Genomic DNA, 25,338 nt, shown 5'->3' with positions numbered 1-25,338 from the left:
GTCTATACTGGCGCAGGGCGCTGAACACAGGCAGAAAGGCGGGTAGGATACGGCTTGCCGGGTCCTATTCTGCTGATTCCTAAGTGCTAGGCGTTGTAGAGTAGCGACTACACGATCCCGAAGCGCTAGCCGACCAGTGCTGGAGATGCGGTGTCTCCAAACATGGTAGTAGCTTTGCTACGACAGGTCCTACCAGTCGGCCTTCTAAATACTGGTACCTCGGGTGTCGGCGTGCCCACGAGGTCCCGGCCATCTGGCCCGGGATACCTCGGGCCGGCAGTGGGTAGGTCCATCGAGGGGGCAGTGGTAAACGGCTAAAGTTGGCCAGAGGCTCCTTCCCTTCCTCTCCTTACCTCTTCCCTCCTTCCTCGTTCTGTCCCACCCTTAAGTTGTTGGGGGCCTCGACGGGTGAGCTGCGGTATTCAGCTCGGGAACCGACCTGCTGAGCCGGTAGAGCATAGAAAGGGCTCGGCACCACCAGTTGTCTGCTGACGAGAGTCCGCGTCCTCGTAGTAACTGGTAGCTCCTGCATGGCTTGGCATGTGGGAGCGCGCTTATTGAGCGTATCTCAATTCCGCGCCCATGGGGGCCGTGTGGATAAGCCTTTGGGCAGGTGCTGCACGTTAAATCACTCAAGATTCTGTACGTCTATACTCTCGGGAGGTTGATATTAGACTGTATGAGAGTCCAGTGGTTGCGTAGCAACAGCTAGTTACTAAGTTGTAGGTGGCGCAGTGTGCCGCTTGTACGGGCGTACGCCACACGCCGAGAACTTGTGGCGCCATCCGTGGCAGAAAGCTGAAACTATTCGCCGGAAATTTGTGGCGCCATCCGTGGCAGAAAACTGAAACTACTCGCCGAGAACTTGTGGTGCCATCCGTGGCAAATTGGCGAAACTTCTCGCCGAGAGTATGTGGTGCCATCCGTGACGGAATGCTGAAACTACTCGCCGAAAACTTGTAACGCCATCCGTGGTAGAACAGTGAAACTTCATGCCGAGAATATATGGCGCCATCTCGTGGCAGAACGGTAAAACTTCTCGCCGAGAATATGTGGCTCCATCCGTGGCGAAACGCTGAAACTACTCGCCAAGAACATGTAGCGCCATCCGTGGCAGAACAGTGAAACTTCATGCCGAGAATATGTGGCGCCATCCCGTGGCAGAACGGTGAAACTTCTCGCCGAGATTATGTGGCTCCATCCGTGACAGAATGCTGAAACTACTCGCCAAAAACTTGTAGCGTCATCTGTGGCAGAAGACTGAAACTGATGACGGAAAATTTGGCTAGCAGTTTCAGCATTTTTCCGTGGATGGCGCCAGTAGTCCCCAGTCTATCGTTATCTTTGTCTCATAATTAGCTGTTCTTGTCTTACACATTGTGCGGTATGGACGTAGAAAAATGCTCACGAAAAATCGTTAATAACTAATTACGAGTCAAATATGCACAAAGTATACTAGAATTGTGACTAAGACTTCAATCGAAATTAGTCATAAAATTGCATAAATTATGTTTTAGAAATTAAATATTAATTATTTACTGTGTACCTGTCAAATTATTTGAGGTTATTCTATGAAACGGGTTTGAATAACTGATAATAACTGATTAATTAGAAATATTATCCGATGATATTATTATAGTTGTTTAGTGCGGTATTACAATGGTTGTATTTTAAAAGACAGTTTTGAAAATTTTATGATTAATTTTTGATATTCATGGAGAGTTAACTTATTTTTGGTAATATGGATAAATGTAAGAGAAATGAAGCCGAGGTCATCTCTCAAATACAGTACGCATTTCCTATTTTGAATGGAAAGGTGTGTTAACATTTTATTAATTTCTGTCATATTTATTAAATGTTAACGGAGATTTAACATTTGTCATACTGTATGCTGAAGCCGACGTGACATTATAATAAGAAAATATGTTTTTACAGCTTCAAAATGAATGCAGAGATGAAGAATTCACCAAAATTATCGAAGATATAAAAGCACTAAGCTTGAAACATTTGGTTGAAGATATGGTGATTTGTCGAATAAAATATCACATGCGACAAAGCATTGCTCCTGCATTTTGGCAAAAATTTACATGCAATGTTGACAAACAAGAAGGTTTTGAACAATTCAAAAGTGCGGTAGATGGCCTATATACACGTATGACAGAATTTTTGCCATTGTTAAAAAGATTAGAATACCTTGTACAAGAAGAATCAATTTGTTCCACAACAAGTGAAAGTGACGTACCAAGTAGATTTAAATTAATTGTGAGATCCACATTATTAAGTCAAATACCACTTGGTTATGAGTATGTAGTAGAACAATTTTATAAGATTGCATTCAATGTATTCTGTTGCACAGACAATTCAACGCAAGGTAATTAATATTTAAATTTATATATCTATTGTTGTATTGTTCTCTGTTGATGTATCGTCTATTATTTCAGTAACTACTGCTGGCAGTGATTACCTTCAATGTACTGGATGCTATCTGGAAGTAGAGAAATGTCGTTGTCAGCAAATAGTGATTATGTTCCATGAAACAAATCGAAAATTGATTGAACTAGAATTATTGGAGAGGCTAGCCGGAAACGTTCTAACATCGTTGATTCACGTACACATTAAGAATCATGTGAATCAATCATGCGATAAAACATTTGATGTATCGCAGTTAGAGTCACTTGAAAATGTAAAAAAATATGATCTATGTGAAATACTTGCGTAAACTTTGAAGCAAGCATGGTATTTAATATTTAATTTTACAGTGGCTTGAAACAATCGTTATGAGTTGGTTGATAAGAGTATACTCTGGTGGCTTCTCAAAAATCATTTCCTTGAGCGACCAAACTCGGAATGCTATAAATAAATTTAAACAAAAGCTATCTCACTTTCTGTATGAAACGTACACGAGATTTCGAATTGAGCAGCTTTTCGATATTATAATAGGTATTCTTCTATACATTACATACATAATATAACTTATACATATACATACATATGTACTTAGATTATTCTTATGTTCAGAGTATCCTGATTCTCAACCAGCGATAGACGACTTACGCGTTTGCTTGGAACGAACCGATTTGCGAAAAGTTTTAATAGATAGTTTACAGGATGCTCTAACAACGAGATTATTGCATCCAGGCGTGAATACACCGGATATATTAACTGCCTATATCGCAGCTATAAGAGCATTGAAACAACTGGATCCTACAGGAGTTCTTCTCGAAACAATAACAGAACCAATCAAGTACTTATTGTTAGAATTACATATAACACAGCAATATAATACATCAATTTTAAAGAAAATAATTTACATTTGATGCAGAGTTTATTTGAGAACGAGAGAAGATACTGTGCGCTGCGTCGTAAGCGACTTGGTCGACGATTCGTCGAGTGATCTAGCAGATGAATTAGTGAAAGGCGAAACATTGCAGCTAGATGATTACTCCGATGAAGAAGAAGATGAAGATTGGGATAAATGGATGCCTGATCCTGTCGATGCTGATCCTGGTACATTTAAAAAATAGAATTAAAGATTATGTCGTTTGTATTGAGTTTTAATCGAAACACTTTTACAGCAAAATCAGCACAACGTCGAGTGTCTGATATAATCTCGACGTTGGTGAGCGTGTATGGCAGCCAGGATTTATTCGTGAACGAATATCGCACGCTATTAGCAGACAGATTATTGTCTCAATTGAATTACCATACTGAGCGAGAGATTCGCCATTTAGAATTGTTGAAAAGGCGTTTCGGAGAGAATCAACTTCATTTCTGCGAGGTTATGTTGAAAGATGTATATGATTCCAAGAGAATAGACGGGCATATACAGTCGGATACTAGCTATACATTGGAGAAAGAGGAGTTTCCCACGTCTGCTTTGATATTGTCAGCGCAATTTTGGCCGCCGTTCAAGGAGAACTGGAAATTAGAATTGCCCAAAATTGTGCAGACCCAATTGAATAAATATGTGAAGGCGTTTGAAACCTTGAAGGGAAATCGAACACTTTGTTGGAAGCCTCATCTTGGAAACGTCACGTTAGAGATTGAATTAAAAGACAGAAAGTCAGAAATTAATGTGACACCGATTCACGCCACGATAATCTTACATTTTCAAGATAAGAGTAAGAAATATTAGCAAATTATGAACTTGAAGTGTTCATTCTTTGAACATATTTATAACTGTGCTTTCAAAATCATTTTTACAGAAGAGTGGACTTTAGAAGAACTGGCAGAGGTAATGCACGCTCCAGCTACAGTGCTCAGAAGAAAAATAACGTTCTGGGTATCGCAGGGAATATTGAAAGAAAGTTCGAACGATGTTTTCATACTGCAAGAGGAGAGTTCCACGAAAAGTAGGTCATTAACAAACGTCGTTGAAGAAGAAGAGGTTGAAAGTGTAATGGCATCCGCGAGTGATCAGAGGGAAGAGGAGCTGCAAGTATTCTGGTCCTACATCGTTGGAATGTTGACTAACTTAGATTCGATGCCTTTGGAAAGAATTCATCAGATGTTGAAAATGTTTGCGTCTCAAGGTCCAGGTTCGATGGAATGTGGTTTACTTGAATTAAAACAATTTCTTGATAGAAAGGTCAGAGAACACCAGCTGCTATTCTCTGGTGGTTTGTATCGTTTACCAAAAGCATAGAATAATTAAAATACTTACTTTAATTATAGCTAGTACTATTCATACCGTTTTTCTTTCGTGAACCTTGCGAAACTGTCCTACGAACAAACATAACATAAGGAAACACATTTATATAAAATACCATGACTGACTTTTATTTGTATCTTATATTCATGATATAGTAATGAACGAATATACATACAGTAGTACACTTTTTACAGAGTTCATAGTGAAAAGTGCATAGCATGATTTCATTAATTTGTATATGCATATTTCGTTGCTATGATTTTTAACGAACGATCTATAGTACAATTTATATACGCAACAGAAAAACAATATTTTTTTTGTACCGAAGTTTCGTACCAAATCAAGAAAATTGTTAATGTCGGATCACCGTTAATGATGCTTAAATTAAAAGTCAAAGTAAATGTTCGTGTCTGTACATAATTAAAAGATCGCATTTATTAATTTATAATTGTTTTACATTATTTTCCAAGCGGGCACTGTTAAAAATGTACGAAAATAATAAAATGTTAGAATTCTCTAAGTCACGTCGAATTTTTTTTTACAGCATGGCCAAAACCCGCGGAAAAATTTGCAATTGTATTCTAAACACAAGAATAATAACAAATTTAACAAACATCGGTCCATTTTAGAAGTATAAGTCTTCGCAAGTAAAGTTCTCTATTATAGAATTTTCCTAAATTTGAAGGTGTAGAATACTTTCGAAAATTTTTCAAGAGAATCCTTTCCCTTATTATTAATTGCGGCTCCGTATTATTGACTAGCCTACAGAAATACGATTTTGTGTTGTTAAATATCAAAGCTTGCAAAAATAAAATGAATACTCATGAATTGAGAACAAAGAACTAGACAAGTAATTACTATTTCTTTTTCAATGCAACAAATTCGTAAAAATAATCTGTTTTTGTACACCTAACACTACAAAGTAATAAATGAGAGTCGATGTTATAGTTTCAAGCACTTTTCATCGTGAACGCGTAAATTATTCAACTATTAGTCATAAACTATTTAAATTGTTCCAACTAAAATATAAGAAAATTAATATTGTCTTTTTTTTTGTTAATGTTATATAGACGTAAAGAGTCCTATTGCTACCCTCTGTGTTTCGAAACGCAACCGTAGTCATTTAATCCGTGTAATTACGAAGCGAACATTGTTGAAATTAATACCAATTAGAAAATTCGTGTCGCGATACTTGCGTACCGCATAACCTCGTATATTTCGTATTAAAAAGAAATCGAATCTACAGTTTTATGATCAAGTCAGTTTCTTTGGTACTGAAAAATTATTAATATCACGTTGATAGATACAACTAAGTAGGTATTCACATATTGCCATAAGAAATTGTATGCGCAGCCTACTTTCTAAATAAAAAAATTATTTATAGTAAATTGCATACTTCAAATATGAAAAGAAGTGTATAATTCGTATTTGTTAAGCGAATTCATCGAGATATATCGAGTGCCCTCACGAAAATTTCGTGGTAAATGATCGCACACGCGTTCATCTAAAAAAGAAAATCGATTCGCTACGAATATCGAAATCAGACTTGAACAGATAAACCTGTAATGTTTCTCCAGAATGTTCTATTGATTTTCACAATATATTACACCATTTTTTTATACCTTTTACTCTTTATTTTTACACGCTCAGTTGCTTAAAATAATGTCTGCAACACACTGACATCATCGAGGGTGGAGCATCAAGTTTACACAACAGCTTCTCCTCACCTTCTGATAATCTGTCTAATGATAAATTATATTCTCTGTCGAAAACACCTGCAAGCAACACAAGTAAACCTTTTAACACCTGTACAAAATTAATTCTATACATGAAAAATCTATGTGGACATAATTTAGTAATCGTGAAACCAAAAGAACTCTTCCACCAATTTTAACGAGTTTGCTGTATTACCTTGATCAATATTCCCTCTACCCAAGACAGTAAATGCCAAAAACAAGATATCACGGTATATAGAAAATAGAGGTTGGTCAAGTGCTTGATTTCTGCTTCTTTCTAAGGCCACTCTTTTAATAGGATCCGCTAGATCATTTCGACGAACATGCGTGATCACTGACTGCATTAACCTGTTATAAATGAAAGTCAAACAATGTTATATATATATACATTTAAAACGAAACATTTAAATACTAGACGCCAACACAAATAGTTGCATTTACGTTTTATCCTCTGCAACATTAAATTTCCATTGGAGGTACATAGGCAGACGATCCATATGAAGTCTCTCGTTGTCCCACATGGTTTTAACACCTACTGCACCATAGTTTATTTGTTCGTGTTTCTTATCGTTACTTAACCATAGATCTGGCAAGTGACTCGTTAAATTAATTCGTTCAAAGTACCATATAAGATTCCAATACACAATTGGATGTTCTTCGATAAACTTATGCTTTGTAAGACATGTATCACCTTCTTGGCTTAAGACACTTTCTAACTCCTTTCTTAGAACTAAAGGGTTCAAATATGGCACTGTGGTGGGTTCCAATAATTCTTTCGGTTTGTCCAAAAGTTCAACTAGTGCTCCCATTAAAGGATCGTTTTTCCTTTCGTTTTCTTCGCATCTTTAACAAATTTTACTCGAACTTTACAACCGCACGATATAAACTCATATATACGAAGTGAATCGCTTGGAACAAAAACAATAAAATAGCTCTGTCATCATTCGTATGGTCTAACGATCAACAGATATATTTAGTAGTTTTGTTTACCACGAATCACTATGTATACCTGTATTGCCCCTATAAATGTCGCAGATTTATTACTGAATTGTAATAAAAGTTACACAATTTGGAAATGAATTACTGTCATCTATCTGTGATATAAGTCTTCTTGATACATCATTATTCATAATGAACACGCGACAGTTAGTGAAGTAGGAACTACGACACTCATAGAGACATTATACTGTACCTTCCATTACCTATAATCTAATATCGTTATAGTCAGCAAAGGTACTGTTGCTTTGTCACAATATTGACAGACAGTATTTAAATTCGAGTCCTCCGGTTGCCAACCAGCCATGATCTCTTCGTCGTAGAGTATGGAGGCACAATGATGACACCGACTTGCACTAGACAGTACAAGCTCAACAGCGATTCGTTCGTCGAGTTCTCTTGATCCTTTTGAATATAAACATTCTAGGTCGTCCAAAGCATAAGAATCAAGATTTCCGTCACCTGTTTAACGAAGATTTGTTCGATTAACTTTTTGCGTTCTTTCATCTCTTAACGGAGTCTGGAATTGTACAGACCAGCCATTTTCAGGGCTTCGTTCCGATCTTGCACAGATCCATCAGTCATTGAATCCAGCGATTCGTGCGACGCTCCATGCGCCATTCTATAATCACGCTCTTTAAGTTTTACAGGTGTGCTGGTCGCAGAAATGGCTTCTTTAATTACGTCGAATTTTTTCACCACTGTCGTGGCGGCCGATTTTAAACTATTCAAGCCACCGAGTATCAGCTCATTGGATTTCTTCCCTGTTAAACTTGTAGTGCTGAAAGAAGAGCTTTCTTAAATTTTCCGAATTAAGTGACAGCATAATTATTAGACAGATCGAAATATGATTATACTTGAAACTAAGCTTCAAACTAGACCCTAGGCTGGATAAACTGGAGGTAACACTATCCTTTTGAGACCAAAGACTGCTCAACTCTACCAGCCTTTCCCTCTCTTTATCTTGTTCTCCTTGCTGCGCCACAGAATGGGGCATTGTTTCGCTTCTTTGTAAGTGGCCACCGATTGCGACACCGGTTGTTTCATCTATAGATTGATGAAATGTTGCACTACGTGGCAAGACATTGCTGAAACAAAATCATCGAATTATATTCCGAGGAGGAGTAAATTAAATTTGAAGAAAATCAAGGAATAAATTTACCTTCGAAATAAAAGTGGTCCTCCCGGTCTCTCTTCGACATTATTAAAAACGGTTAGAGTACACGTTGAGCAATTCGAATCGTTCTCCTCTGAAGGCGAGACGATCGGCGTCTCGTCATTAATTAGGGCACCCAACGGATCATTTTCGGTGACTGGTGTGCGTATAGGACTCTTCAACGGTGATTCTAAGTTCGGAATCAACCTGAAGCAGGTTTAGACCATATTTTAAACAATCTTAAGTAGTAAGGAAAAAAACAACAATAAAGTTACCTTTGCGTCATCGATGAATTATTGAGTTCCTCTATTTGCATAGCATTTAATGCCACAGAGTCTTTTACTATACTGTTTTGTCGTGGAAGCTTTTTTATTTCAAATGGTCCGTATTCTGGTAAATCCGAAGTGGAACTTCCTTTCGTAGCTGTGCATACAGTAGAATGAGACAGTGAATCGTCTTGACAAAACACGACACATTAAGTCAAGCTAATCAATGCTTACAATCGCTGTGTGCAGCTTCTGTGTCTTGAGAATGAGAGCTGTCAAGACTAGACCTAGAAAATGCATGTTCCATATTCGCGGTTTTACCATCCACAGTTAACAAATCTGCATTCGAACTTAACCTTCGTCTAGCACTGCGTTTACCAGCTCTTTTAAATAACGCAGCTCCAACTATGGCATTTCTAAGTTTATTCCACATCAATTGGCTGGAGTTAGTCATATCGGATGGCCAAGTTGCTTCTAATACGGCCTACAATTTTCATCGTTGACTTATTATCATCCAATGAAACAAAGAAAGACATTGTTGTTCGTAGTAGTAACGAACCTTGTTATAAAATCCATATGTAAGAGCATTTGGTTGAACACCGCTGCGCTTCATATGAAATAATAATTTTACAGCTAAGACAGGTTGTCCATAAACACCACAAAGTTGCATCATAGCTCTGTAACAGACCTGCAACCAAAATTTCTTATAAAATTCTGTAAATAAATCTAAGAGTTGTTTCAAAACTCGCGAAGCTTACCTCTTCGATAGGATCAAGATGTAATTTCGACATTTTAACTAATAAATCGTATGCCTGATGTAAAATTGTGGCTGGCTGCGTAGACACTTGCAACATCGCAGGTAAATGTAGAAACCAAAGACTGTAACAGGTTCCGAGCAGGCATCTGCTCCACCGATCTGGCTTTGCTGCCTAAAAAATGAAATATTATTTGTGAATCATGAATTATAAAGCGAAAATGATAAAACAAATAAGTCGTACCTGTTTGCGTGCCATCCTCTGTGCCACCTTAATTTCGTGTTTCGTTCTGCGTGCCATGGGACTCCCTGGTATTATACCGAAGGCACTTAAATTCGCGTTCTTTATATTGAAATGTTTCTGTGGCCTTATTAAATCGGGATTCAATTTAAATGTGCGATAAATGAGCGGGGCTTGACTCGGACCAGCTTCCGGTGGAGGTATAAATACTGTTCGTTCGCTATGCTGAGATTCATCCAGTTCCAGAAGTGGTACTAAACATGGTTACAAAAATATTAAGCGACGAGATAGAATATAAAGAAATGTGTTGGATTCATTGTTACCATTTTCATCCTCAACGCGTTCAGTGCATTCGTCGAAAAACGCTAGACCTGCCATATCCATATCGGATACGAAACTCGTTTCTTCTATAAACCTAAAAACATAATATGTTTTAATTTGATTATGTTTTCATGCGTTGCAATGTTTAGACATGTGTGAATCAGATACCGATATTATTAATCATGATGTCAATAAAGTATCATCGCTTGTGCAAATAATGAAAAAGTGAATATGATATCTTATACTAACGTCAACATCTGATTCATGTCTCAAACATTGCAATTTGTGGTACAGTAATATATAAAACTATGCAATGAAGAAACTGAAAATTTCATCAATTGAAAAACACATGTACTACCTTATAAACATCTGTGTCTTCACTAACATGCTATAAAATTTCGCGTGAGCTTTGTCTCGACTTCTGAGAAACGCTTGTATATTAAACAAACTAGTCGGATCCGTTGAGCCAACTGTTGGAGCTTTCGTGATGGGTAATAAGAAAGCACGATATCCTTTTAATGTGGTAGCTGTGAATCTTAAAAAAGCATCTTGTATTTCAAGTTCCAAAGCTTGCTCCTTCCGCTTCTGTTGAAATTCTTTGTCGACGCTGAACTCTTCATCGTCTAAATCTGAAAGGAAAACAATTACATATGAGAAAACAATAGGAAATGAGAACACACAAAAACGCTGTAGACACCTTTCATAGATGAATAACTTTTTCCCAAAGAGATCAGTTTCGAATAAAGATGCTCTAGACAATTTCGAAGTTGTCTAGCTGCCTTCTTAGGCAGTAATTTTACGTTCAGATATTTCTTGTCGTCGCAAATTGCTATATTATTCGTATCCAGATTAACGCAATTAACGTCAGAGGGTGGATCGTATAGATCAAAGAATCTAGAATCCACGCCGATTAAAAATGGTAACGGAGCATGCAACACCTGTAATTTCAAAACACGTTTTCATATTGCACGATAATACCTTCCCATAAATTGTTAATATAAGCATATAATTTACCTCTGCTAAACCTAATGGACATAATGGTATGTATGGACATTGCCACTTAAATGGAAATAATATCATTGCGATAGCTTCACTGACCGATGTAAGTACATCAGGACGCAATGAATGTACAAGTATCTTCTGCTCAGTTAATATTAACAGCAATATAAGTAAACAATTGTCAGGCCCTAAGTTAGTGAGTAATTGCCGGAAACTAGCGCCGGACCTAGGCAACGCTAAATCTTCCGGTTGTGTTAAAATTAATCTGTTGTTGCTACTTAATTGTACAAGGATTCTTGGTCTCTGTGGGCTCGGGAACGGTATGTCGTACAAAAAATATGCTATATATTTCTCAATAGGAACGTTCTGCGGTTTGTTATTAACCAGGCTATGTAGAAAAACTAAAAATTTCTCGAACGTATCGAAGAATGGCCAGTGAGACAGAATGCATATTGATTTACTGATATTCAACGACTGAGAAGCGGGATCCGTCAACTGCAGCTTCTCCAATTGCAGTTGGGTAAGCTTCTTAAGTATTCCAGTCCGCTTAAGCGCTTTTACTTGCGACTGTTCCTTATCGATTTCTGTGTGGTCAACTGCAACAAAGCACATAGTTAATAAAACATAATTTTACAGATTGAACGCATGTATATTCTCCTACCAGAATTCTGAATGTTCTCCGCGAGAATATCGGGCAACTGTTGATTCTCTTTCGAATTGGAGATATCCAATTCCAATTCAATCTCCTCGTAAAACGTTATCGCCGAACCATATATTTTCTGAGCCGCATCGGCAACAGTTAAAACAAATGTCGAAAACACTGGTTTTGGTTTACTGACCATCTTTGGCCAACATTCTATTGTTGCTCCCATTGGTAAGCAGAACATTGCAACAGAATTTGGAAAAACAAAACTATTATAATCAGACATCGGATATTTGTAAAGAACGGTTGGCTTAAATGATATTAGATTCGCGCGATTCATGGACTTCTTGTAACACAAATATACATCGCTGCCCAACATGCCCTTGTTCAAGTTCTTATTGATAATACAAAAAGCATGTGGTGGTGTTTCTCCTTTATTCATCAAGATCACACATATATCTGTTACGACTAAAGAGTTGCAGGACATTTTATGACTTGCCCGTCTGTATGTGACAAAAATTCTTGATGTCGAATTGTTCACATTTGCTAAATGTCCATTAGGAGTTTCCAACACCATTTTTGCATCTTGCATTATGCGTTCTTTGCCATCATATATAACACCTGGAATTAGTGTTTTTTGTTGAGCATATACTGCCAATGTAATTTTAATATATTATACCTCTTGGCTTACCTATATCAACTAAAGGAGGTTTGTCTCTCCCTCTCCGATAACATAAATAACATTCATTTGTTCTTAAGCTACCATGGTTTAAATCAGCTGATAAACCTGAAACAGTATGCTCTAACAAAGTATATCCTTCTGGACATTGTTCGCCTAATGCTGGGAATATAATGGCAAGATCAGTGATTGGAGGTTTCATATGCATGTCTTTGACATGTGTTCCCTCTTGGTACCAATCTTCCAATTTCTCTTGAGTTTCATTATCATTTTCAAAATCACTATCTTGACCGGGCAAACCAGCGATAACAAAATAATCTGCTACCCTCCTTTCATCCATGACTACCTAGACACACAGAAATTATAAATGTTAGGACAAATAAATCAATGTTTACAATATATAAACAAAATTACCAACTTTAACCAAAAACTTCTTCACATGGTATTGAAATAATCCTCTGCAAAACTCCTCTCATATATTTTGTAATGATATCTGTTACTTTCGTTTTCTAACGATTTTACAAAAATAATAATCCTTGATTGAACTGTTTTGTAAAAGCATCCTACAATCAGCTGAAATCCGTATTTAATTAGTACAACTTATGTATAGACTTAAAAAAGAAACAGAGCGGTATAAGGATGTGATTAAATTACCTTTGACAGGAGAAGATAGTTCGAAACATTAATATCTTCTTGACGGAATTTTCATTTCGAACTTATCAAGGTTATTATTTGATAGATGCATCAAACTGAATTTTTCACAACAACAGTGATATATTTACACTGCTCACGATACTTTATTAAAAGTGTGTCTTCTGGAAATGCACAATCAAACGCATACCGTCATTTATATTGTTCGTAATTTCTCTTGTAAATACAGAAACTTATAAGATAAATAGTTATTCTTGCAGGAAAATTAATAGACAGCGTACGAAAGCGTAGAATAAAACAAACAAAACGAAGCCAATATTAATATCACTTGCACTAATTCACTAATGTTTTAAATCTCTGAATAATGACATCAAAACCTTTTCCACAAATCGTTTTGAAAGTTAAGTGTTTCTAGGTTATGTGTCATGCCAACTATATTCTGTGCATTTACTTCAATCGCGAACAGCATTGTGAAAATGTCACAGAAATTCTCGATTGAAAACCAATGTGTTTCGGACGTTAACTGTTTTTTGTTCACATGGCCAGAATAAAAACTATTCCGTTAACAATAAAACATGTAGCACATCGTATGCAGTTAAAAATTACGCGAGTAGAAAATTTTTCAAGCTACAAACAGCTCAAACATTTTCTACCATAAGTAAATTGAATTTATTATTTTAACTTTCACGATGCATATATAATTGTTCCTTATACTTATACTAACTCTTGAAAAATACGATTGCAGAACATATTAGTAAATGTCATGACCATACATATTAAGTTTAAAAAAAGTTGTAACCAAGTGTATAGTTAAAAAATAAATATAACCAAGTTATGTATATGTATGTATTCCAAAGTTAAGCTCTCATATGCAACATGTAACGCGTTTACTCGTGTTTCTTAAACTGTTTTAACTTCCATCAGCTTTTATTATTCGGTTCCTTAGCATAATAACGCGTGATACTTTAATCGTTTTATTGCACAATTACTAATAAATTATTCAGGCATTTTTGTAACAAATAAATGCATGAATAGCTAGCTAGTAATTCATCGTGCATAATCAGTTTTTAGATCACTGTACTTTAATTAATCTAGACATAAAATAGACAAAGATTATAACTTTTTTTCTATTAATATAAATTTTTGTAAGGATACTTGTTTTATCTCTAATACATTATTTATTGCTACGTATGTGTCTGCTATAACGTTTATAAATTTTAAAAAACATAGAGAACAACAGTTTATAATGTTGGATACCATGGAGATGAATGCATTTAGTGAATACATATATGTACATATACGTATATCTACTTCAAGCATGTATATATGTATACATTGTACATACGTGTATGTACTTTATTTGTTCTATATATTGTGTTTATTTGCTCATTGAAAATGTCAGAATAAATCTAAATATACTAACGCAAATGACAATAACAGTATAAGTAATTTAAAGAGAATCTTGATGTAACAATTATAGAGTACTACCCGCCTTTCGTTCTCTACGTTGCCCTTGATAAAGATACTGAACGAAGGGCATGTGAAGGGCGGCTTGGGAAACATCTCAACCCACGAACATTTTTGTTCATGGAATCCTAAACGATCGTGTCGATAAAAGGCTATGTTTAACCAACTTTCTATCCCATGGGCCAATTTAACATTCCTACCTTCCAATCCGCGCATACGCATTGTAACATTCTTTTTGGTTTGCGATTTTTTTAATGCAATAAAACTTGGATTTAATAATCGCATTGTTGTATGAAGCGTAATACTGTAGACATAAACAAGGGTTGCAAAATGTAATATAAAGTGAAAGTAAAATATAAGGGGTTTATATAAATTGCATTATGAGAGATAAATTTAAATGTACGCTCTTTAGTAAATATCGGTAATAAATTTGTTTAGATCGTAGACAATAACTAACACATCTTTATAATATAATGAAACATAGACAAATTTTTATTTCCACTAATGGTTACTAATTCTGTGCGCTTACATCGGCAACAATGGCCTACTTTATGGTACTCTATTTTGCTTACACTCGATTATCCCGTTTATACTCCTGGTCGATCTGTTACAGGTCCTAATTAAATGCCGTGAATAATTAGCTCCTCAAGTCACGATGATCAACGACTTCACACAGCAACGAAAACATCACGTGTGGATACCTACACCATTAATTAAAAAGTCTTTCTGTCTGAATGGAGAAAACCTTCATTAATTAGTTATATAGGAATTTTATGTTCTTAAATAAAATGATTTGTAAACAAAAATATAACAATACCACTCACTATTCATAATTTTAAAAACAGTAGTAAATTTAATATTTTTATTAATACAGAATTTATGTATTTATTTCATCGTATTATTATATTTAACATATTGAATGCTTGATTCATTTTTGCAGTTGTATTTGGTTTGAAATTTTGTCACTTTATTAGACTTTTGTTACGATCTGTAATACAAGTCTAATTCAGATATATACAACGCGTATATTACTGGAGAATTGACAGACCACGTTTATTTCTGTTACAAAAACTACCATGAGTTATGTTAATGCTTACCATATAAAAAAGATATTAATTATAAAATAACTAATTTCCAACTAATAGCAAGTTTACATTCCATGATTGGAGAACGTCGATTTTTTTTCTCTAAAAAAGTAAAAGAAATTTATCACAAACTTGAAATTCTAATAAGGAAATTCAAATGTACACTTTTATTGTTGTTACAGCTTCAACAGCGTTACTATTAAAAGTCCATTTCATAAAACTTTTATATATCCGACTCTTCCTTTTATGAAAGTATCAAAAATATCCTTTCTTGTATTCATTCCCCAACAGACAACAAAAATGAAACATTAGATTCATAATTAAATCATTAAAAATATAATTAACTCGTTTAAAATAGATGTTGCCTAATTATTATACAGGCCCTTCGACTAACATTCATTCTACCCCCTTTTCCAAAAAAGGTGAAATAACCAATAACAATGCAGATCATCTTGCTTAACTCTAATTCGACTTCAAGATGTAGAACTAAGTAAAATTTATAAATATGGTACAATTGATAATAAGCTTATAGAGCACTAATAGATTAATTACAGATACGTATAAGTAATAGCATTGTGTCGTTGAATCTTATGGCGATTTTTAAGTCCCCTGCTTACAAGTAATATAATCAAGGATTTAATTAAATGTCTGTTCTCATATTCAAATTGAGTATGTGTCATTCAGTCGAACAAACACACGCACCAACCACCACAGTGGACTAGCAGCCATCTTGACTAGCTTTTTTCAAATCTTTGCTGTTTCCTCCCATTTTATTCCCATCAAAATGAGAGTCTTCTGGGCCAGCAACATGTTGCATTGTGCTCTTCCATATTCAATGGGTATAAATCAATCCCCAGGATGCTCCGGGCAACTACGATTCACTTGAAACCATTTATCAATGCAGCTGAAATACACCAATTATATTTGATTGATTTTAAATTACACACAGAATTGCATCATTAATCCTAGAACAATATTGTATGACTTTGCAATAGACCTACTTATGAACATTAGAACATAGAATTTGTACTACTTGCCAGAATTTTAATAAAACTTCACAAAACTGAAGGAGGAGACATTTCTGCCTACAGACATACATTTCTGTATAGCTATGAGCTTCAGTGAAAATGTTACTATGTGTTTTTAAAGATAATAGAGAAAGTAGTAGGTACAATAATACATGCAATATATACAGTCTAAATTGATGTTTAAAATTTTAATCATACTTACTTTTTATGATATATACAAAGGCATGGTAAACGGGCTATAACATCACCAGGTTGTAAATCTTCAAGACAGATAACACACTCGCCTTTCTCATCGGACAATACATCTTCTACAATACAATACAATGCAAAAAGCAATATGTTAATTTCCTTCTTTACATGTGACATTGCAAACATAAAAGAATAAATTTGAACATTGCAATCATAAAAATACGAACTTACCATTGTAACTAAGACGTGGTTTGGTCAGGCACATGACCAGGTGACATTCTATATCATCCGGTAGAATAAATTTGGAGCATACAGGACACTGTAGACCTTTAAAGTAAATAATATTATTCATGGATACGAACTTCCAGCATGGTCAGAAGTGATAAATCATAAAATTAGTAGGAACTGTACCATAAAGAATTCTTCTCACTTGATTAGTTGGAACAACTTCAGTCTCAGACTCATTTAAGCAAGAACTTATTATAATTCCCATAATAAAATCGGCGTAACTTGACCCCTTCCATCCCAAATAGTAAAATTTTGTTTAGATCTTAAAACGTCATTATTTTAAATTTATACTTTTCACGATCGTGATTTAAAATTTACGCAACTACGTTTGATCACGATTGATTTACATGTGGTTACCGGGACAACTAGCAGACAACATGCGCCAAACAAATGTCCGCCGCCTTTTGCTCGCAATTAATTTAAAGCTTTTCAATAAAACGTGATCATAACATAACCTAACTTTTTGTCATTCTAAATCCGATTATGTACGTGAGTCGTAAAGCACTTTTACGTGTCAACTTGTTCTATGAACTTGATCAGTTTAGAAGGATTCAGTAATTATTGCAACAATAACAATAAAATAGATGAAGAACAAGCTATGTAGATAAACGTTCAAATGAACTATCTTTTTTCTATTTAAAATACTGAAAATGACGTTTCATCTTAGTATGATATCTATATATATGCAGCAAAACACACGTATGTATACATACACACGCACGCACCAACATGTACATATATACGTGTTCAACTCTGTTATGTAATCAATAATAAAATCTTTGATATTACTATATTAAAAATCAATATGTATATGTTGTAAATTTTTATACTTCGTACGTGTGTATGCACATGTAGCGCGCGCGCGGCATATATATATATCTTATATTTTCATACTTATGTGTGTGTGTGTGTGTGTGTGCCTTTGTACATAAGTTGCATACCTATCTATGTATATATATATATATATATGTATAAAACATATGTTTATAAACATAACAGAATATAATGTTTCTTGAGTATAACTTAAATTATACAAGGATATGTAAACCAGTTTAAATTCCATGGTAACTTTGAACCATTAAACTCACCGTTGAGGGACCAAATATGAGAAGGCAAGCTATGGGCAGCATAGACGCGTCCACCATCTTCATCGGCATCATCTGAATCAAGTTGTGGTAGACCAAGCGCTTGGCCAACTCCAACACCAACAGAGGAAGCAAGACTACTTTGTTCTCCGGAAGAAAGGTCTGGCACTGAACTCAATGAACGAGCACGTTGCCTACTATCCCCAGATACTCGAGAAGTCTGAGATTGATTGCCTTGCTGATGTTGATGTTGCAACATGGTAACACCTCCAGGTAGAGAGCGGAGCACAGAATAACTCTGCATAGTTGTCTCGTTCTCTCCAGTAGAGGATTGCCCATTGCCTCCAGCGGATTGTGTTACAGTGCTTGGTTTAGCTCCCATCCCAATATGAAATAGTGTAATAGTTTGTTTCAATAGAACCGAGTTCTCGCGTAATAGGAAAATTCTGCCTGGTAATCAGAAGAGAAATTAGTATTCCAAATATTGGAGTTGGCAGTAATACACGCACTGACACAATTCTTGCAGAGACAGTCTCCTGGTTCTTCTCAGTTTTTACGTTCAGAAGGCTGGTTCGAAATTTATGAATCTTCACGTCAGCAATGTTACAACACTCTAGGATTTAACGTAGGCCGGAATTTTGCAGACATGCACCACAACGAGCAAGTCATATCGTCCGAAAGCATACCAGCGGCTTGTCACGCAAAATACCCCCCGACATCTTGTGAAAAACTTCCTAGAAGTCAGTAATCAGCTGCTAGATATCCATTATGAATTTACGCTGCGTGGTCTCGATTCGTTTGATTCGTTCTGTACTCACATGAGCGCACCGAGAGCAGTTCGTTTAATACGATCTTCTGATTGGTCGAGTTAAATAGAAATACGGTATGCTAACTGGTTGAACATACGGTGCTGTTGCATTCAACCAATCGAAAATCGTTTCCCAGTTCATACCTTTTGCGCGTACTCGCCCGAATCTGAAACAAATCAAGCGACATTGTCTATGAAATTAAAAACAAATTTTGTGATCAGTGATTGAGTTGTTCATCTTGTATTTTAAGCGTCTATGTTTGAAATGTTTTAATCCATAGACTTAGGAGATTCTGACAGAGGCGATACGAAATGACGGTTGTCCAATGCATATGCGTGCAATGGACACAAGCTTTCGCGGGAGTTTCGTTTCTACAAAAATCTTTATTCTATGTAGTAGACAATTTCATTGCGTCAAACCTTCAGACTTCAGACATTTCGTCTCAAAGCAACTCAAAGTGAGTTGGTTGTCTTATCAGCACGTTCTGGTAAAGATAAATTAAAATTTTCTCTATTTCAAATTAAAACGAAACTTAGATATGGCTGCGTGGAGACAAGCAGGATTAAAGTAAGAGAATTCTGCTGGAATGCATTTACTGTTAGAAAATATTAATGTTAATGTTATTAGAAGTATGTTATGTAACTTCTATGAGTATTTCTTATTAAATTTTTATTGTAGTTACATCAATTATTCGCAAATTGCTGCGAGGCTTGTTAGGCAAGCCCTGAAATCTGATATTAGGGCAGAAGCTGCAAAACGCGATGACGCAAACGTGAAATTTACTGCATGGAAAGATGGTAAACCAATTAGTAAGTATAATCAAAAACAGTTTTACAATACCCAGTTGATTTTCATATATAATTTTTAATCGAGGTCTATTTATTATTAAGGTGCATATATACCTTATGTGTAATGTTAGAGAAACAATGAAGTTTCTTTCAACTTTTTTGGAATTAATTTTTATACACATTCCATTTAAACAAATTTAGTTCCTCATATTAAGTAATTTACTACAAGAAAATGTTTCATTACAGCTGAAAGGCAATAGTTACAAGAACTTGTAAGTTTATAGTCTTGCGTGATAGATGATTGACAACTGTGTGAAATTAACTCTGTTTGCAAGTGCATAATTACTATTTACATGGACTTCATGTGACTAAATCAGTTTAGAGATGATTGATATTCTTGACTTTTTTTTAGAATAGTCAACTTATAATTGATTGTGAAAGAATGTCGAATTTTTTATAAGACAACTAACAACTTTATCATAGCATGTCATTTAACAATATTGTACCATTAGAAAAAGTAAACCGTTTTAGTTTCTCTTTATTAACAAATGCAGGCAATGTAATAATTTACACATATTATATTCTGTTGACACTATCTGTGTTTGTTGCAGAAAAAGTCTAAATTGGGATATCACAGATGAGAGGAAGTCATCCTTTTCCTAGGTTCACACATCCACATACATAACATATGAAAAAAAAAGATAGCAAAGTTTAATATAGTAGTAACATATGTATGGTAATTCCACACATGTTCATCTGAAGTAAAAATATTTCTCTTGAAGTTGCAAGTTCTTTTTTCCAATTAGTCCTACCTTTATCTATTAAGATGCATCACCTTATGGTAGGGCAATGTGCTTTACAGTGTACTGAAAAGAACATTATTAGATTTAAAGTAATTTTTGTAATTTGTAATTTTTAATCGAACGATACTTACCAATAAATTCTGAAACAAGATCATTATCGCTATCGCCACGCATTGTTCCTGTAATTTCTTCGTCCTCCACCATCGGTAAAAATAAGTGAACGAATTCAGCTGTGTACGGTGGAGCAATTGCTTCTAAAACCTACAAATAAAATATTATTAATGCGACTTGCAATATACATATATGCATTTATTATAAAGAGATTCATACCTCTGTAACGAAATATCTAATTAAGGAAACATCTGTATCTCCTCGTTGCCAACATTGTTTGATATAACATACCACAGGCACCACACAACCTTTACTTAATAGATTGACCATTCTGTCAATTAACATTTTCTTCATTTCCAACTGTATAATATTAAAATATAAATATCTCAGTAATTATTACTTAATTGACAAAGAATGCTTTTTCGAATATTCATACCTGTACAAGGATCTCTAATTCATCCTGCTTACTTTCAAACAACTGTACAAGAAGTTGCAGCACTTTCGGATGCAATAGCGGATGACAGACGACAACCTCATCTAGCAACGCAAGGTGTACAGGACAGTGTTCTGTGCATAATTTGAAGTACGATGGTTCTGTTACAGTGCATTCTACCCACCTAATTACACCTACACTTACAACAGGAAATCTAGATAAAAATATAAGGTTAAAGAATTTACGTCCATACTTATATTAATTACATCAAGAACCCTTAATTAATCACACCTTATGCATTGGTATAAAGTATGCAATTCGGCCACCAATTCAGTGGATCCCTTATTAATGTTACAAATATTGTGCACTTTCTCAATAGCCTGTATAGTTGTTTTTAAATCGTCTTTGTTTAATTTGCGTGCATGGCCTTTTTTAGCTGGTATATCGCACACGCTAGCTGCATAAGCCAATAAATAAATATACTTTGGCTTATGTTCGGGATTGATTTTGACTCCGGGTTTGAAAAGGGCGTCGACCAACAATTCTGTAATAAATAGAAAAATATCTTTCAAGACGCGCTTCATTTTTTAAATAACACAAGTAGAATCGAAAAAGTACATTCTTACCTAGAAATTGTGGATTTCTAAGTAATTCTATGGGAGGTGGTTCCGCAGTGGAATAATTTCGAAATAATACACTAATGTCTGCAGGATTTAAAGTATTCCGCGATAACATAGATGCCAATGCTTGACATGCACTAGGGCTACTCGAAGCTCCGTTTAACGCCATTGTTATTGGAGTAACATCATGGTGGCTGTAATTAATCAAGAGAAATGTATGATAATTAACCCTTTACGGTTTACTATGTCAAATCATCTCTTCTTACTTTTGTTGAGCACATTTGGTGATCTCTTGAGAAAGTCTTTTCATCATGAATCCACCACGTGATTCTTGCGCCAGAATTTGTAACAATACTTGGCTATAGACGTAAGTATGTTGTCCATGACATACCATTTTCTACTAACAGAAAAATCGTATGTAGACATTTTTATGGAATCGCTAAATGATAACTTTGTTCAATTGTGTTACTCACCGCGCATTCTTGTATGCTGGATTGCCAATCTTCTGTATTTTGTAGAAAACCAGCGATCGCAGTTTTTAGAACTCGTGAAAATACTTCTATTTGTTGTGCTGCTGTCGAAATGCTTGTAATTTCACCTTGGAATCCTGCATCAGATATAAGCTAGAAAACAAAAGATTCAATGATAAAGGGTAATAATGAAATGTGGTCTTAATTGAAATTATTTTATAGAAGGTCTTTACCTTTATAGTAAAATTCAACATCAAGCAATCAGGATATTCTTCTGCAAGCCTATAAATAAGGGATCTCCAGGTGGGATGCTGAATCATTTCAGTTAACCAGGCAGGAGTCTAACAGAAAAGACATTCATTTTTAAACCTTTTTTAGATTTAAAAATAACATTGATTTACAGTTAAGCGTTAAAAATTAATTGAAACATACTTCACCCTCCTCTGTGAAAATTTTATCTGCCTTTTTAGGATCAAAAGTTTTCAATATCATATCCTTCAAATTATTTTCTACCATTGCTTGAACGTCTGAAACTTTTACTCCAGCAAGAATTAGCCATTCTGCTAGGAGATTTGCCATTTGAGCACAGGCAGTGTAATTTTTTGACAGCAATTCTATTACTTGTTCCGGATTACCACCGGCTTGAAAGTATCTACAAAAATATACAAAATATATAAAATAATATACAAAAATAATGCACTACAAGAAATACAATGTCTCATAAAATACAATATACCTCTTGAGTTGCATAAATATACCAGGTTCCATGATATAATCAGGAGTTTTAAATTTATCTAAACATTCATTTAAAATCTCTTGGGGATTATCGAAGCTATCTTCACCCCCACAATCTTCATTCGTTCTCGCCATTTCGTCTGTCCAACCACCATGATTTTCATCATAATCAGATTCCATCGTTGCTGAAACATTATATAGTTATCAACTTACATACATTTTCTCAAAACAAGGACATCAAAAAGATTTTTACTTAAAAATACATAAAATTTATTTTTTACTTATATAAATAAAATTCATTCAAATATAGAGATAATATTAACGTAGGTAATATGGGAATTACAACGTATTTATGAACAGTTACTACGATTAGGTTAAGTTGCGATGAACTGTACCATAATATTTTGTGATATTGGCTACTTACTTGTACTCTTTTTTAATAAAACTGGTTCAACGAATAGAAAAGTTCCTACGTATCAGAAATTATGTACATTTAATATATCACATAAACATGGAAAGATAAAAAATTGAAGCTAAGCTTCTCCGCGTCTCTACACTACACAATGATATTATAACCTCTCTTTACATTAGACCTATGTACATGAACATAGATACAAGCCATTTACATCGAGTCTGACTAATTGATACATCTATGGAATTATCATTATGTATGTATCATTAAAATAAATATAATAAAGAAACTTTTCTCCAAATTCTGTGTAGAATTAATTTTATTTCAGAATGTTAAAGCAATTCATGGATATACTGAAATAAATCTGGATTTGATGATAGGATTTTCTTAAGTGGATCGTTCAAATACACATAAGTGTGGAACATAAAAGAGTAATACAAATAACAATCATATTAAATGTACATGGTCCTACTGTTAGAGTAGGATTAGTCATACTATGCATCAAGATATGCATTTACATAAATAGTGACGTTTATTAAATTATGAAAAAGGATAAAGCTTCAAATGATAACGCTAGTTGCTACAATTGCACTTCCGCTTTAACTTTCTGTGGGAGCGTGATTCTCATCTATGACATGAGGCAATACTTTATGGTACATATTATTATGCGCATTATGGCGTACCGAGATGTATACGAACACCACAATGTACGTAAAATGGACAATGACTAAACTGCGATTCTGCGAACGTGATAATATGTATACACATATGCGCGTATTCTTCTTGTGACTATCTCTTATTTAGAGCAGTGATGTCCATGGGAGATAAACGGGAACACGATGATGGTGTATTTCCATTGCAATATCTGAAACAATTTATAGATTGAATTAGGTTTAAACTTCGCCGCGCGCATACGGGCGATGAAAGCGCCTCTTTTGGATAAAAAATGAAGCTCGGTTCGATGTACATACAGCGCCAATTGGTGCAACGACGAAATACTCAAACTGTTAGCCGAAAAACCGACAGTTAATTTCGGCTGTTTTTCAAACTGTTAGCCAAAATACCGACAGTTAATTTCGGCTGTTTTTCAAACAGTTTCAGCGTTTTGCCACTACTCCAATTGGCGCTGTACGAAACCGAGCTTCATTTTTTCTTCAGCATAGGGGTTACAATCGTCTACAGCCATTCAAATTTCAATTTATTAATTGACAAATCAACGATTGCATCTTTAATATATTTACATTGCTACATGTGAAACCCGACAAAATTGTTCGCTTGCCTCGCTCATTTGAAATAAAATTTACCAAGAGACCAACAACAATTTCAATTACTAGCAACTTTGAAAAATAACAATTACATTGTGTGCGTTAATTGTAAAAGTGATTTGCACAAGCGTGAAAAATTCTATACATACATACCCTATCCTCTTCCGTTGCGATAATTTCGGATCGACGATAAATATGAAAAATAAATCTTGAAAATAGTTTTTGATTTAATTGTAAAAATTTTATTAAAATATGGAAAAACATGATTTTCAAAGACTGAAAGTGGATTATCTAATATTTATGCTTCAAAAGATTTTCTTTATCTCAAGTTGTGTTAGTTAATTTTGTTTAAACAATAGATAGTAAAATAAACAAGAGAAAACTAGAAAGTTTGACTAGGAAAATAAATTCTTATAATCATTAAACAACTAGAAGCAATAAATTTATCAATAAAATATTTTCGATGTAACGATTCTTCGATAAATTCGTGCTTTAAAAATCACTTTGGATGTTTGATGTTATTAATTATTTTCGTTACGAAATGATACGACGAAATAGCCACGAGAATATGAAATAATATCATTGACAAAAAGAGTTCTCATAAATATTAAACATCGAAAAGCAATCAATTTATTAACGAAGCTCGAAACATTGGTG

At 34.8% G+C, this 25,338-nt stretch overlaps 5 protein-coding genes and 1 long non-coding RNA gene across 9 annotated transcripts; 3 read left to right on the top strand and 3 right to left on the bottom strand.

Annotated features, from left to right (window-relative positions):
• Nucleotides 1-1,352: 1,352 nt before the first annotated feature.
• morula (anaphase promoting complex subunit morula) lies at nucleotides 1,353-5,171 on the top strand. The gene is made up of 8 exons (XM_033471146.2): nucleotides 1,353-1,816; nucleotides 1,936-2,371; nucleotides 2,442-2,683; nucleotides 2,760-2,940; nucleotides 3,019-3,244; nucleotides 3,323-3,507; nucleotides 3,576-4,121; nucleotides 4,206-5,171. Exons 1-8 carry the CDS (start codon nucleotides 1,742-1,744, stop codon nucleotides 4,643-4,645), a joined length of 2,331 nt encoding a protein of 776 aa, XP_033327037.1. The 5' UTR covers nucleotides 1,353-1,741; the 3' UTR covers nucleotides 4,646-5,171.
• Nucleotides 5,065-12,784, bottom strand: Crag (DENN domain-containing protein Crag). The gene is made up of 18 exons (XM_076518350.1): nucleotides 12,455-12,784; nucleotides 11,782-12,384; nucleotides 11,136-11,716; nucleotides 10,819-11,059; nucleotides 10,480-10,750; nucleotides 10,124-10,215; nucleotides 9,804-10,054; nucleotides 9,564-9,734; nucleotides 9,365-9,493; nucleotides 9,040-9,289; nucleotides 8,815-8,962; nucleotides 8,546-8,746; nucleotides 8,241-8,471; nucleotides 7,920-8,164; nucleotides 7,590-7,845; nucleotides 6,829-7,230; nucleotides 6,563-6,735; nucleotides 5,065-6,426 (listed from the first exon to the last, which is right to left on the bottom strand). Exons 1-18 carry the CDS (start codon nucleotides 12,780-12,782, stop codon nucleotides 6,290-6,292), a joined length of 4,710 nt encoding a protein of 1,569 aa, XP_076374465.1. The 5' UTR covers nucleotides 12,783-12,784; the 3' UTR covers nucleotides 5,065-6,289.
• A 336-nt stretch (nucleotides 12,785-13,120) lies between these two features.
• LOC143258772 (uncharacterized) lies at nucleotides 13,121-15,393 on the top strand. Its single transcript, XR_013032605.1, has 2 exons — nucleotides 13,121-13,751; nucleotides 15,174-15,393. It is a non-coding gene; the product is annotated as an uncharacterized LOC143258772 (long non-coding RNA).
• On the bottom strand, nucleotides 15,391-19,037 carry LOC117228363 (E3 ubiquitin-protein ligase ZNRF2). 2 transcript variants are annotated; one of them, XM_033484073.2, is made up of 5 exons: nucleotides 18,749-19,037; nucleotides 18,239-18,685; nucleotides 17,094-17,189; nucleotides 16,876-16,981; nucleotides 15,391-16,549 (listed from the first exon to the last, which is right to left on the bottom strand). In XM_033484073.2, exons 2-5 carry the CDS (start codon nucleotides 18,615-18,617, stop codon nucleotides 16,492-16,494), a joined length of 639 nt encoding a protein of 212 aa, XP_033339964.1. In that variant the 5' UTR covers nucleotides 18,618-18,685; nucleotides 18,749-19,037; the 3' UTR covers nucleotides 15,391-16,491. The 2 variants fall into 2 exon arrangements, with proteins under 2 accessions (XP_033339964.1, XP_033339963.1); XM_033484072.2 differs by having other exon boundaries at nucleotides 18,239-19,037.
• A 407-nt stretch (nucleotides 19,038-19,444) lies between these two features.
• LOC117228366 (protein stunted) lies at nucleotides 19,445-20,613 on the top strand. 2 transcript variants are annotated; one of them, XM_033484076.2, is made up of 4 exons: nucleotides 19,445-19,611; nucleotides 19,723-19,853; nucleotides 20,079-20,104; nucleotides 20,444-20,613. In XM_033484076.2, exons 1-3 carry the CDS (start codon nucleotides 19,583-19,585, stop codon nucleotides 20,090-20,092), a joined length of 174 nt encoding a protein of 57 aa, XP_033339967.1. In that variant the 5' UTR covers nucleotides 19,445-19,582; the 3' UTR covers nucleotides 20,093-20,104; nucleotides 20,444-20,613. The 2 variants fall into 2 exon arrangements, with proteins under 2 accessions (XP_033339967.1, XP_033339968.1); XM_033484077.2 differs by lacking the exon at nucleotides 20,079-20,104 and having other exon boundaries at nucleotides 19,449-19,611.
• Nucleotides 20,351-23,599, bottom strand: TH1 (negative elongation factor complex member TH1). 2 transcript variants are annotated; one of them, XM_033484075.2, is made up of 12 exons: nucleotides 23,429-23,598; nucleotides 23,006-23,189; nucleotides 22,702-22,921; nucleotides 22,503-22,610; nucleotides 22,273-22,422; nucleotides 22,066-22,196; nucleotides 21,806-21,993; nucleotides 21,471-21,723; nucleotides 21,183-21,393; nucleotides 20,966-21,106; nucleotides 20,767-20,896; nucleotides 20,351-20,698 (listed from the first exon to the last, which is right to left on the bottom strand). In XM_033484075.2, exons 2-12 carry the CDS (start codon nucleotides 23,182-23,184, stop codon nucleotides 20,664-20,666), a joined length of 1,746 nt encoding a protein of 581 aa, XP_033339966.1. In that variant the 5' UTR covers nucleotides 23,185-23,189; nucleotides 23,429-23,598; the 3' UTR covers nucleotides 20,351-20,663. The 2 variants fall into 2 exon arrangements, with proteins under 2 accessions (XP_033339966.1, XP_033339965.1); XM_033484074.2 differs by having other exon boundaries at nucleotides 20,351-20,896; nucleotides 23,429-23,599.
• Between the last annotated feature and the right edge of the window lie 1,739 nt (nucleotides 23,600-25,338).

This window comes from Megalopta genalis, chromosome 2 (assembly GCF_051020955.1).
Source record: "Megalopta genalis isolate 19385.01 chromosome 2, iyMegGena1_principal, whole genome shotgun sequence".
Classification (NCBI taxonomy): Eukaryota; Metazoa; Arthropoda; class Insecta; order Hymenoptera; family Halictidae; genus Megalopta; species Megalopta genalis.
Note: the sequence above shows the minus strand (reverse complement) of the source record. Positions and strands in the feature narration are given on the sequence as shown.